At 32.8% G+C, this 15,729-nt stretch overlaps 1 protein-coding gene across 1 annotated transcript in view; it reads right to left on the reverse strand.

Moving 5' to 3' along the window:
* Positions 1-8,686: 8,686 nt before the first annotated feature.
* The window catches only part of LOC124369884 (putative serine/threonine-protein kinase STE20-like), a 44,505-nt gene continuing 37,462 nt past the window's right edge, over positions 8,687-15,729 (reverse strand). Inside the window, exon 7 of the mRNA XM_046828023.1 lies at positions 8,687-13,977. Within this exon, the coding sequence (XP_046683979.1) occupies positions 13,877-13,977 (101 nt within the window). The 3' untranslated portion in view covers positions 8,687-13,876. The remainder of the gene's footprint in view (positions 13,978-15,729) is intronic.

Raw genomic sequence — 15,729 nt, forward strand, 5'->3', positions numbered from 1 at the left:
TTATTTCCTAAAGACTCATAACAACCAACCAGAGTGTTCATGCACTGAACACTGAATAAAATAAAGTGTAAACTGTAAACGTCAGAGTATCAAGGGACCAACTTCTTATCCTAAAACTGTGGTGAATCACTTAGAAAGTTAAGAACAAATATGGATAGGAAGATAGGATGTGTACATAAAGAGAAAAGGGTTAAATTTATTAATAATGGCACTCACAGAAGTTGTCTTCACCAGCCACACACAGTGTGGTATGGCTTAGATGTCTCATCCTCATCATAGGGTCAACACACTGTCTGTAGGCACATTTACAGTTAAGAGTAGAGTTACACTTAGAGCCCTCTGGCATCAAAGTAGGAAAATTTAATGACACAGTAATCCACATTTGTCCAGGGTCGTGAAAGATGAAAATTAGAGAGAGTTTAAACGACATGCCTGGCCAAAAACGCATAACTTCACATGACTGACACAAAAACTATCCATGCCATACCATACTCAAGTGGTACATTTTAAAAATATATTGAAAAGTGAGTACAATTAGAAAGAACTTTAACCCCCAACCAGCAACGAGATAAAGATCCAACACTCCCTGATTCATATTATGGAATGCTGGCAGCCAGCGAACAACACCGTTGTCCTAATCATGTGATATCATTACAATCTAGAGGGGTAAGTCAAATATGTTGATCAATCAAAAGAGCAATCATTTGATTATACGTCTACGTCTGTCTAGCCAGTGCAGCCAGCCCATTGAGTATTATACGAGTAAAAAATACAAATGTAGAACAAATTAATCTAAACAATATAATTATATTTTATACTAACAAGAAACAGAATTGTAAATATTATACACCTGGGTTCCTTCCCAACTGTCTTTCATACAGAAATTTTTGAAATATATTTGTGCCTTGATCACTTTATCAAGTAAACCGAAAAGAGCTAAGCTCTACATCCTATTGGACAGTCAGGCTGTACCATCTCTCAGTACCCGCACTTTTGTGACACGGCTAAATATTAAGTAAATGCTTTCACAAAATGGGTTGCTGCAGAGACTTCGCTCTACTGGAAAAGCTTCCCAGGTCTGAGTTAAGCGAAATCTGTCACAGATCCTTTATTGATAGACAGTAAAGCAATTCTTGGACTTAGACCAGACATCAGTTTACTCTCCAGTCTATTGACTAGACATTGCACACTTAACTACCACCTGTTTAAGATGGGGTACCTAAATTGGACATGTATAATTTCTACAGGGAGTCCAAGGAGACTGCTATACACATTATCTGTGACTGTGAAGCAATTTTCCTGACAAGGAGGAGACACCTTTACAGAGCATTTCTGAAATCTGCTGAAGGGGAAATTTTAGGGAAGTCTTGGGGTTTATCAAAAACCTCAGGATGACTTGGATTGTATATATTTCAGGGTTATGTTACAAAAGATACCCAGGGTTGCGTTGACAGAGGTACTTTCTTGACCAATCGATTTTCTGTATCATATTGTATCATCAAACGATGAAGCTTAAGGAGAAGTTTACATCTCAACATACAGGAAATGCATGATTCCCTCTTTGTGCTTCATTTCCACACTGTATCTTCAGTGATATTGTCAGCAACAAATCTAGTCTTTCCAGGGAAAAATATGGTCAAGGATGTCCTTGGACAATTGGAATTCTTGTTGCATGGTAACTGTCTTTGAAGTTAAGAATAGATGGGATCAGCCCATTGTTTAAGTCTCCTGATGAGTATGGTATCTTCCCAGCACTCTTTCAACAAGGACCATGAGACTTCATACAGTTCTGTATGAATTCTTCAGGGAAAGTATATCCCCATGCTCAAAATCGAAATATTCTTATCAGAAACAGTTTTTCAAATATCTTTTTAAAGATTAGGAAGATTCAGACAGACCGACAGTTGTTGACACAAAAATTATCACATTTTTATAAATTGGTGTTACTTTTGAAACTTCCAGCAGTTTTTTAGTTCACGTCAATGACCTCAGGTCGTCCATTTTCCATATTATCTAGCCAAATGATCCAATATGCGGATGACACAACTCTCTGTTTTCAGGGCAAATGCAAAGCATCCTTTAAAATAAAATATTTTCAAAATTCATTCAATTTTTTCAAATATCGATCTGTAGACATTGATTCCAAATCCAACTTCATTTACTATTCAGGGCCCAGAGTGCCACAGGAGAGTTCTTCATTTGTGCTAAATTACACTGTCATTCAAGAACTGAACAGTACCAAATTCTTAGGTATTCATATTGACATAGAAAACTTGGATTGCTCCAAGCGCTCTACATGTACGAGACTGTCCTGTACTACTGTTACTTTTTTTAGCTACTTTCTAGCTTTTGCCGGAAACCCCCTCTTGTCCATGGAGGCTCATCAATATTTATTAAGAATTATCTGAAATATGTGACATTAGACGTATCAAAACATTGTTCTAATTATTTATGTGAAGCCTCAGCAATCTTAATTTCAGATTATAATTTAGTTGTATTAAATGTATATAGGACCCCTAATTCAGACTTTAGTATTTTTATAAACAACCTAGAAACTCTAATATTAGACATAATGAACAGACTACCTCATACTTATTTTGCTTTTTGTGGTGATGTAAATGTTGACATATTGAAACCTAGCAGACCCGAGGTGTCACACTTCTGCAATGTCCTTAGGTCAGTTAACTTATATTGGATAAATCATCGGCCAACTAGATTTTCCTCCTGCCTAGACAATGTATATACAAATATTGATAAGGAGTTATGTACTACTGCACTTATTGATCAGGATTTAATCTCTGACCATGCGGGCGTTTTGGTTACTTTAAGTTTGAAAATTTTTAAAAATGAAAAAAATTGTGAATCAAAGTTAAGTAAAAGGTTAATAACTGATGACAGAATATTAAGTCTTAGAAACAATCTGTCAATTAATGAGAACTGGATACAACTTTATAAAATAAGTGATGTTGATATAGGATTTAGTATTTTTCTTGATACCGTGACAGCATTGTTTGATCAAAACTGTCCCAGGATCAGTATTGACAAAAATAAACCAAAACCTAAATGTGTGAAAAAGTGGTTTACACCCGAGCTCAAGACAATGAGAACCGGTTTACTGATTTTATATGATAGATGGAAGTTAGGCTTAAACCCTAAGGATAAAGATAGATTTAACGAGTATAAAAAATATTATAGGAAAGCCATTAGTGAAGCAAAAATAGCTGCAAACAATACTGTCATAAATAATGCTCAAAATAAGTGTAAAATGGCATAGAATATAATTAAAGGGGAATCTGGTCATAGCTCTGACGTTACTAAAAATATCCCACTCTCCCCTGACGTGTTAAACAACTACTTTGTTAGTGTACCACGTAAAAATAATTCAAATACCTCTGTACATAATTTTAACTTTATGGATCTGCTAAAAAACTTCTCTCTTTCAGGAAATCTACCTTTAGGCTTTAAATGGAATATGATTGATGCTAATAGAATCATTAGTGCAGTTAGTAAACTTAGTAATTCTCGAAGTGAGGACTTGTATGGACTCTCTAATTTTACTGTAAAGAAAATAATTGATGTCATAATTGAGCCTTTCACTTATTTAATCAACTTAATTTTATTTAAGGGCCTTTTTCCAACCTGTCTGAAGTCAGCTAAAGTTACCCCTATCTTTAAGAAAGGAGACAGAAGCTTGCCTGAAAACTACCGTCCCATTGCCATTGTGTCAATTTTTAGTAAAATTATCGAGTCTTGCCTGCTGACACAGCTTTTTGATTACTTTGTAGATAGGAACTTATTGTATAATCTTCAATTTGGGTTTAGGCCAAAACTCTCTGCTGCAATGGCGGTTGAAACTGTTGTAAATGTTATATTAAAGGGCTTTGAAGATAAGTTAGTGATAGGCAGTAGTTTAGTCGATTTAAGCAAAGCTTTTGACACCGTTGCTCACAGTGTCTTATGTAAAAAGTTAGAGTATTATGGAATTAGGGACAAAGAATTACAATTAATTGAAACTTATCTTTCCAGCAGGAAGCAGATAGTTAAGGTTAACAATATTGAGTCTGGTTACCTTAATGTTACTGCAGGAGTTCCTCAGGGCTCTATTCTGGGGCCCTTTTTATTTTTAATCTATGTCAATGATTTCAGTGTTAATGTGCCTTGTCTTTCAATACTATACGCTGATGATACCACAATGGTTAGCAAAGGTTACGATGTTCCTGATGTTACTTTACAGCTAAAAACATCTTTAGAGTTAGCTAAAAATTGGTTTTCTGCAAACAAACTACTTATTAATGAGGACAAAACAGAGAATATAATTTTTACATTACGAAGTCAAATAAATAAAGAGGATGAATGCTTACTTAAACCTGTAAAGCTATTGGGTTTTTACCTTGATAGTAAGCTAAGCTGGCATGTACATGTTGACAATATTTGTAAGAAACTTGCAAGGGTAACTTATTTGCTAAGAAAACTCAAATTTTGTGTAAGTTTGGACACACTTGTGCTGACCTATTATGGACTGTTCCTCAGTCACCTGTGTTATGGTATTCGTTTGTGGGGCAACTCAGGTGCTGCAAAAAGAGTATTTGTTTGGCAAAAAAATGCCATTAGAACAATTGCAGGCTTACCTACCCAGGCATCTTGTGGAAATAGTTTTGCTGGGCTCCATATTTTGACCTTGGCCTGTATTTATATTTTTCAAAATGTGGTCCATGTAAAGGAAAACTTGAATATGTTTGAGACTCACAGTAATATCCACGGCCATGACACCAGAAGTAAAGATAATCTAATCACACCCAATGAAATCTTATAAGAGTCACTACTATCAGCAGCTCAAACTTTATAATAAACTCCCCACTACCTTAAAAAACTTGCCATTATCAAGGTTCAAACCAACATTGTGTGACTGGTTAAAGAAAAAGGAATTTTACACCATTGAAGAGTATTTGGCCTGTGATGATTTTGAGGGGATGAATGTAAATAGATAGCTAGGGCTTAGTTCTGTTAAAAATTTTATTTTGTTAATTTTTGTAATTTTAGGCTATGTTGTTCTCATTTTGAACTCAGAACTAAGTGAAAAGATTGTACACCCTGTCCTTCTATTGGTTGAATATTATTAAGTACAAATGTTTAGTACTTTGTATTAGGCAACTAGACTGTATAGTATAGAGAACTGACGAGACCTATTGTAATTTTCTGTGTAATTGCCTAATGGTCAATAAAGATTCTTGATTCTTACAAATGCGTGGTAACGAGGACAAGGACGTCCATCACTATAACTCTAGAGGGAGGAATGCGTTGAGATCCAAACGGCACAGGCTCTGGACTTTTGAAGTCCTGCCATCTGAGGTTGGGCCAAACTTACCAACAAGTTGGTTACTGACCTACGTGCTGAAAATAGGAGGAAATTAAGGAGCCTACTGGTACAAGGGGCCTGTTACTTTGTTGGCGATTTCCTATATCAGGAGTTTTAGTTGGTTCAGCATTTTGATGGGGGTGAGTCTTTATAACTGTTTAGGTATATACAATGCAAATCTGATGTATATTTTAACACAGAATTTCGATTATTTGATGCATGCTATGCAATATTGTACACATTGGGAATAGGGCAATAAAGCAATTTATTATTATGTAACTTGAGCCTTAAACTTTTAATGGAACAATATGTATGTAAATAAATATGCTATAATACATTTACAGCAAAAAAAATGATGCTGATATATTGAACAGATCAACATCAACATCAACAACAACAACATCGTACATGTCCACATTGATATCATAGGTAACTCCACCATCTTCTGATGCATGGTTCTAAAGCACAATTTCATCTTCTGCAACACTAGGTTTGTTTACAATGAGAAACACAGAGGTCACATAAATCACACATTGTATAAAGGTACCAACTCTGGTGAAACAGCATAAGTTATGTGCCTGACAGCACAATCAAGTAGACACTTGGTTTGGTCCCAACCTAACTGTTACAACAGTTGGTACTGTTGAGTGACTGAGATATTGCCAACCTATAAAACAAAATTTTCCTAAATTCACAGTTACTTTTTACATAGATTTGTTTATACTTTCTCATATTAATTCTGATACAGATTCAAACAAAAAATAAATCAATATAGTTTTACCCATACATCTGCAAAGATTATTAGTTCTATAATCATTAGTGGATATTAAGAAAAAAAACCATCCACTACAGTCATTAAAGTACAAAACAACACACATCCAAAAAGGATCGTCTAGTCGAAACTTGTATGGGAGTGTGTGAAGTCCTGATCAAGCATACATTGTGTAACCATCTACAAAGCTCTGCCAATGGACCAAGATACCATAACTAGAATAAAACTAGCATATACAGTACAGGTTGTTTGGAATAATTATTGCACAGTGCTAGGGCAGAATATTGCTAACTTTGGCAACTATATTCTGGCCATTTCCTTGTCAAAAAATTTAGTGTTGTACTGTAGATCCCTTGATTCACTTAGCAGACACCAACTAACGAGGACAGTTAGTTTAATCAATGATCATGGCCATTTCCAAAGGAAATCCTCATCTCATCTATGTGGCCAAACATAACTGTTGTGACATCATATTAGACTATAAGGCACTAAGAGAGAACAGTACAATTATAGCGCTCTCCAGCTTGACACGGCCAAAATTACTATCGGTATGGTGGTTCTCATATATTTATTGGTTTCCAATGACAAATCTTACAGGTTTCTCCAAGAGCCTAAGGATTATTATTAAAGGGTATTTGTTGCAATACTCTCCATTCTTCTAATTATGAAATGGATCAATATTTTCTAAGATTCCATTGATTATTCAAATTTAAGTCAGGAGGATATCTAAGATACGAGACCAAATCCGTTACACAGCTAACACCTTAAAGTAACACGAATGTCCATACAAATTGGTGTACTACTTACTCTTTGTAGATTAATTGGTATGTATAATTTTTTTATTTCTGTAGTTTTATAAGTGGAACTAGATTTTTTAATGATTTAAAAAAAAACACGATTAAAATATGACAAGTTCAATTCTTCAGTTTCTCACAATACAAATTACACACCAAAATTCAAAATTTCAGGTTTTGCTACATTCCTCATTTGGGGTGATTTCATGATAGCATAGATCCAATAGTGTTTTGCAGATTTCTAGCTTGAATGAAACATTTACATCTGTATAAAACATTTAATGTTAATCGATTTGATACATGAGAGAGGTATTTACACAGGGTAAGTTCTAATATTAACCCCTTTCTTTTGTTTGTAATTTGAGTACCCATATATTGATACCAAATCACAGCCTATTATTGCTATATTGTAAATACTTCCATTTTCACAGTTAGCCCCTATTTTGGAACTAAATTAATGTTTTCTTATGTAAGTGGGTTAAAAACATAATTTAGAGCTACATTTCTGCAACCTTTTTTCCTTTTTCTGTTTTCAAAATATTAGGAATTCAATCTATACTTGAAAATTAACTTTGATATTTGTTACTTTAAAAGAAATTTAATTGAAATTACTTCAAAAATAAGTAACATTGTGTTAATGAAAACGCTTGTATTGATTTAATGTAATGACAATTTTTATGATTATTATTCTCATTCACTGAACTTGATTGAAGCTTGCAGTCAATGTGTACCAAAATGACGTAAGAGCAATCAGCTCTACACTTTTAAAATTGCTCTATGTTTGTTGTAATCATTAAGTTTATTTTACGTCAACTGAATATTAAAACACTACAATCTTTGACATAATGGAGTATTATTTTATTGGTAATAAAATACAACGCTGGTCTATTTAAACAATTTGATTTGTATTTAATGTATTGACTTTGTCTTATTCAAATGAGGATTCTTTTGCTTGAAACCTTGAACAAATGAACTCATTTCAGACTGAATACTTGTGATGTGAAATAAATATGATACTCATTTATTACTGGTAAAGATTACATGGTAATGTCATATTGAAAACACATTGTAGTACAACTTAATGTTAAGAACAATTTAATCCTCCAGTTCGTCCAAACTTTAGTTCTAAACACTTCTTTAACCCTTTAAGTGCAGAGTTTTCAACAGTGCTGTCAGGTTTATTTGCCACGCACAGAGCTCCTCCACAGGCAGTACACATGTAGCGTATATCTTGTCCACCATGATCAACTTCAGTAACATCTTCATAGACCTAACTGCCGCAGAATCTTCTGATTCGTCACATCAGAATCGTGGTTGATAAATTGAGTCCACACTCTGATCGCCATCATTCTCATTGTCATTATTACTAATAATGCCTGCCATACCAACCGAATCACAATGAAAATTAAATATAAAACAATTACAGTAACAATTTCAAAAAATGTTCTGTTTCTAACGTCCAGGTAACTTCACTATGTGCTTATGTCATAGTTTTTAGTTGACCGTTAGAGTGAAGTACAAATTAAACAGCACTACTGTGGATTTATAGTAGTCCAAATAAACAGAAATAGAGGGCAATGTGTATCATCTTACAGGTGCCAGGTGAAGCAACTGGCACATGATATAACAGGCGTGGCAGTTAAGGGTTTAATACCATACACCCAAGGTATGATACATTGCCAAACTCAGGCATCTCAGAGAAAACTTTATACTATCTATGCTGAAAAAGAAGTTGTGTGTTAACTTGATACAATAAAACAAAACTCAACTTTGGTAACTTTTTATTATAAAAGTATCAACAGCTGTAACATAGGTAACTAACAGTCTTATAAAGTAAACATATCAGTTATTTAGTTATCATTGGAAAGCCATTTGATGGCACACATTTAAAATAAATGTAAAAAGATGCTACCTACTAATATGAAATCAAACTTAATCTATACTGACATGACACTTGTTCAACACACCCACCATCTGAAATCTTGATAGGAGGCAACAAATAAAGAAAAACATTGGATCACTTAAAATAAAACAGTTATGATAGATAACATTCAACTTGATCGAAGGCAACAAATAAAGAAAAACATTGGATCACTTAAAAAAACTCACAATCAACAGTTAGGATAGATAACATTCAAAATATATCATATTTAAGAATGGCATATGCAAAATGCCAAAAAATATTAAGTATAGTATATAAAAAAACAATGGAATACTTATCTCGGCATTAAACACAGTAAAGATTAAAATATACATACACATGAAGCAACTGAATAGTTAATAGTTGACAAAATACTTATAAATCCATTTCATTTGCAGAACACTTAAATATATACACTAAGTGATGTCACAATCTTGGTCTTATTGACAGGTTAACAGATCAATCTTTCTCTGTCATTCTAACAAGGGTATCTTTCAGGACAACATAACAGTAATTCGAGTATTCTCAAATATAACAGAAGTCCTGCAAAGTGGTAGTTGATTATAGACCCATTTAGCTTATTCTCTCAGTTCCCAAAATATTACAACATTTCCGAGAAGATTTATGGAACAAACACCTTTGTTCTAACAAGGTTTTATGAAAAATCTGACCCATTACTTGATGGGTCTTTTGGCTTGAGATCATTGCCAAGTCAACCATCACAAGTTTGACTGAATCCATGGTAGCTAAAAAAAGTGGACATATATGATTTTTATAAAGAATTTGATATGATTTTTATAAAGAATTTGATAATCTGAATTTGTAACAAATCCAAAGTTAAAACCATCGGGAGTATACAATACAATGGTGCTTAGTTGTTTGACATAATTTATGCAATGAACAACACAACTAATGCATTATCTGTTAACTTACTATCTTTCTTCAGGGACCCAGTCTGGGGCAGACACATTTCAGAGAGTACATCTCCACTACAACATATGTTTACAAGAAATTGCTTTGCTGTAAAAAAGAAAAGTATTATAATCTGGCTAAACAATACTGTAATTTCCACAACTTGGGACTAAATGGAGAAAAACAAAGTAAATTTTATTCGGTAGGACAAAAATTAAAACCTCACATTAGAGGTGAAAGTAAATACCAATTACAGCGGAACAACATTTTTTTCAAATTATTTAAAAACAAAAATGGCTGTTGAAAGTGACACCTAACTGTCTAAGTTTACCAAGAAAAATTACTTTCAAACTCTACTAAAGAATTTTCAAAGTGAAATAATTAATTTGACACTTTAAATGATGCTCTAAAAACTCATATTATAAGTCTGGTTTGATTCGATGTTACTCTGATTTATTAACTCAATGCTGATTTGATCCAGCCTTAAAAAACTATCAGGTGAATTTACACTCCTTGCTCAATATGAAATTAAACAAATACACAAAAGTGTTCATTCTTTAATCAAACAACTATTATATTCTATCTGTGAATTTTTGCAATTTGACCTTGACTGTCCCAGTTAAAAACCACTCATCATATTATAAACACATTTCATCAATATTGACAATGTAAATTTAATTTAGTACAATTTATACTAAGCCCAAAAAGTCTACAACAAAGAATGTATTGACTTTAGTTGATATACAAATCCCAAATCTGCCTCAATCACATTTGATCTGTTTTCTTTCTTATCATTATTATGTCTCTGCTGTTTTGATGTTGAACAGTTCATTTGAAAAATAATAATATATATACTCTGTAATCCTTATATGTAAAATTTTACATTAGTAAGTATTTCTTTTTCCATAGAACTCTTAAGCTTGTTACTGTAGTAGTAACACAAAAATGTTGTGACCTCATTTACTTCCCTAAAAGAAATCTTAGGTAGCAAATTATCAAAATTACTACATTTTTAACCATATACCGTAGTGAAGGTTGAATATATGCACATATGCCAATAAACTTATGTAGCTAAGTTTGCCACTGATACGAACGACCCAGACATTTTTATATATAGGAAAGGATGTAAATAAATTGAGATTTATGAGCGAAGATTATCGGACAGTCGATCATGTGATGCTATTAAGTAAGAAAAATGGATGGACTAGCTTGTATTCAAAGTGCAATGACATATTAGAAGTTCGGGAATGGAGATGGAAGAAAGTTGAAGAGTTACCCAGTTCACTCTTAATGATTGAATGATCTAAACCTGAGTTGCATTATTAGAATTGTCATATGAAGCTTTGAAACACAGATTAACTTTCCATACAAGTTGTGTAAATATTTTGTCAAAATTTTAAAAGGCTAATTTTGTTTTCAATTTAGATTAAACTGAATGCTGTATTTAGATGAATTACAATATTACGCTCTCATATAATAATATTGGTAGTGTACTATTTACTTTAATTAAATAGTAATTTAATTGAATATTAAAAAGAGTACACAGCAGTGTTCTGTAAGTGAACGAGAATATTCTAAGGGATGATAAGACAGTCAATGACTAATCCATATAAATTAACTGATACCAAATTTATAACCTCAAAATAAACTATAGCTAACATCATCAATAGAAACTAGCCGGAAATATTCTGCATTCTGCTGTCACATTTATTTACTGTGTTCAAAGCAACCATTTTACCTGGTTTCAAAACAGATCGTTTATTGGTTTAGATTATGGCAATCAGATAATTTTTATGCAAATGAAACAAGTTTGTTTAATATTATGGATATTCTCTTGGTTCCTATACTAATGGTTCACCTTAAAACTGAAAATGGTGACGTTCCAGGATGTGTTAAATCTTTTTACAGTAAAAAAATTGTTACTAAATGCAAAACGGGATGAAAGGTAGAACATGATACTATACGAGATGTGATCGATACTAGCCGTGTGTATAGCGCTTGACGCTGCGGTATCACTACTGGGTCTGAAAGTATCAAGTAATTAAAAAGGAACTCATTCTGAAGTACTAAGGAGTTCAGAGACCTCGTATATGTGGCAAATAACAGTGTGACATTTAGTACTCTCCATCCAAAAACAGCCTGAAATGAAAGACACGAGTACCATTTCAATACTGATGACTGAGCGTAATTAGTCTGACGACCAGCACCTCGTGCGTAACTTAAGCACCCAATAAGACTATTTAAGGCAGTGAATGATAGTCACAACATTGTATTTACGTGTAGGAAAGTGTGTACGGAAATATACTACAAGTAAGTTAAAAGACACTTGTTGGCTTATAATGTATTATCACAGGCAAGTACATAAGCCACCTAACTACCCGTGAAGTTACCAATCTCAATAACATCCTATTCAAGAATTCTCTCAGCTAGTATCGTATTTTATTTCACAACAAATCTTAATAGTTTAATGTTAGGTGGCCTTTAAATTATAGTATTAAACACAAGATAAGAATTTAACATAAATTACACATAGTTAAACATAACTAACAAACAGTTCTTATTTTAATTTAGATTTCGACCACTACTCAAAGTCTATACTTAATGCAGATCTTGCAATGGAAAACTAATTACGCTATTTAAAAATAACTTACTGTTCCTCTATTTAATTTGATTCAAATTAATTTAAAATTGTCTGGAACTTACGCAACTGTTTAAAATTGGAATTAAAAAATCAAGTAAATTTAAACAAAGAACAAATTTAACATAAAGGATTTAAAAGTCAAAACATATACTGTATGTACTGAAGTACATAATATTTCAAGTTTTTAATTGAGACACTACCCAAAACTGGCTTATAGATATCATGATAATTAGTGCTGTCGGTAGACAAGGTTAATATATAATATCATTTAAAAAACACGTATTTAATCATCATTTAATGTAAATAAAGGGGATGAGTGGACATGATGGATAGATAACACATGTAGAGTTGGGCCTATGAATACTTGCTTTTTTGAAGGAAAAAGTGAAGTGCTTGTGTTATATTTTGCATAAGCTGATATGTTTAACTTTTCAGTGGTATACATATAGAAATATGTAGTCTTCCAATGATTAATTTTTACATGTTTATTTCAAACGAACTCTCACACCAAAATCGAGACCTTCATCGTAGCATAAGGGTGAGGATGCAGCTCTCTAACTACAGGTCACGGATTCAAGTACCAGGGAGATGAAAACTGGGTTAATTGGAACGTTTTCACGTAGAAACATTTAGTGTCGTCTGTTAAGAAGCCAGAATGCCTTTGTGCATGGTTTAAATAAATTGGTTGTATTTTATATATTGTACATAATTATCAATCAAGTATTTATATTTTAACGTATATATTTATTTAGTTCCATACCATGAGTTGCTTGCTACATATATCTAGGTTAGAGAGTCCGAGCCAGAGGAGACGGGTCTTAGAGTAATATGAGTGTATCGGGTAGCACGAGTGTCCTTGAATGGATGATTCATACTGTTTAAAAGCCCTCAGCTATTGTGTACTGAATTTTAACAGCAAAAATAGTATTTTTTTTAAATTTACCTTGTGAAAAATGAGATGTTATAACTCAAATGCTTTTAACTTGATTCAAAATTGATGTTGACTTTAGTATTATTAAGATCTTTAAAATGCAGTTTTCATCATTGACTGTGTAAATACCATAGATGAATTTATTCTCAGAACACTAAGTCATTGAACTAATATTGTTCTGCAATAATATTTATCTGGGTTACTTACTTTATTTATATATACGCATATGTATGTCCCGTGTGTACATAAGTAGGTGTATTATTTCAACTTTGGTTTTGTCTGTGTGTACATAAGTATGTGTATTAATTCAACTTTGGTTTTGTGTCTTTGTGGACAATCAGCAGTTATCCTTAAATTTAACACTCACAGCCCCATATGAAGATTCATGTTATGTTTAGTCTTACTGCTAAGTAAAATAGTCGCCTGGGGCTGAAGTGTCATACCATGGTAGTGTCTCAATATTAAAAATAATACTATTCTTATTATAGAATAAGAACTAAAACAAAAGTCACTAGCCATTATAAATGTATCACAATTTAAGATGAATTTCTATTCAGATTCATCAGAGGATGTTGAATCAAAATTCCAGTCAATGTCTTCAGGTGAGAGTTTAAACACTTGTGGTTTTTCTGCTTCCTGTGTTTCTGGAACTAAAGAAGAAATCAACATAGTAGGACACACACACATACAATTCTTTATCTCCAATTTCAGGGCTACTCTTTTTTTTCATCTGGCCAAGAATTTTATAATTGTCTCTTTGGTTGGTAGCTTCCACTAAAATATGATACTTGCATTGACAAACGTTTTAATTAATATGACAGTATGTAAAGTTTTTATTTGACAAGCTCAATGATAATCAAAATAATTCACAAATAAACGATCTGAAGTTTTTATTTGACAAGCTCAATGATAATCAAAATAATTCACAAATAAACGATCTGAAGTTTTTATTTGACAAGCTCAATGATAATCAAAATAATTCACAAATAAACGATCTGAAGTTTTTATTTGACAAGCTCAATGATAATCAAAATAATTCACAAATAAACGATCTGAAGTTTTTATTTGACAAGCTCAATGATAATCAAAATAATTCACAAATAAACGATCTGAAGTTTTTATTTGACAAGCTCAATGATAATCAAAATAATTCACAAATAAACGATCTGAAGATTTGACAAGCTCAATGATAATCAAAATAATTCACAAATAAACGATCTGAAGTTTTTATTTGACAAGCTCAATGATAATCAAAATAATTCACAAATAAACGATCTGACAAGCTCAATGATAATCAAAATAATTCACAAATTTGAAGTTTTTATTTGACAAGCTCAATGATAATAATTCACAAATAAACGATCTGAAGTTTTTATTTGACAAGCTCAATGATAATCAAAATAATTCACAAATAAACGAATCTGATAAGTGAAGTTTTTATTTGACAAGCTCAATGATAATCAAAATAATTCACAAATAAACGATCTTTTAAAACGAATTGAATTTTAAATAATTTCAAATTCAATGTTTAACATTTTAATCGTGATTACATTTTTCTAGTACAAATTCCTGATATAAAAATCTATTTCTTATACTATAATCTGTAACCGAAATTCAACCAGTGCAGAATTCGTAGAAACTAAATTCTGAATAAAATTGTAGCTCCGACTCTAAGATGGGAAGGGGAGGGGTTTAAAGGGACCTATCAGTAAGAGAGAAGAATATGCGGAAAAAGGTTTGGTGAGAGAGGGAAGTCAAACTCTGGACCAAAGTGCGACCGAGAGAACATGGACTAGTCTACAACAGATAAGGGTTTACAATAGATCGAGACCAAGGAAGTTCATACTCCATGCCTGACAAAACTGCAAACAATTGTTAGTCCAAGAGGAAACTGTGACTACGGAAGTACGGAATCTGTGCCTCATAAAGTGCGAACAGTAGATGGTGAAAGATCACACGGGCTCCGTAACTGTAAAAATGTAAGCATTACATACTTGCTGGACTGGACCGTAACCAAGAGAGTTCGGAATCTGCAGCTGATGAAGTGCGACCAGTAGATGATGCAAGATCACACTGGCTCCGTTAACGGAAAAAATGTAAGAATTACATACAGTAGAGTCCCGTTAATCCGACCTAATTGGGACCGAGCCCTATTCGGATTATGTGATTGTTCGGATTAGCCAGAATTACAGAAAAATACGGTTTTAAAAACTTGAGAATGGGTCTATTTTGTTATAGAATTATCAACATTTTTTATTAAAATATGTTTTCTGACTGTTGCATTTTATTTCTTGACAAATAAACGTATTTACGAATACTAAGCACATTTACCGTATTTAGTGTGAGAGTTCTATTGTTAAGCAATGTGAGCGTACTGGATATTGTACGGGTCCACGCGCTAC

Source organism: Homalodisca vitripennis, chromosome X (assembly GCF_021130785.1).
Source record: "Homalodisca vitripennis isolate AUS2020 chromosome X, UT_GWSS_2.1, whole genome shotgun sequence".
Taxonomy (NCBI): Eukaryota; Metazoa; Arthropoda; class Insecta; order Hemiptera; family Cicadellidae; genus Homalodisca; species Homalodisca vitripennis.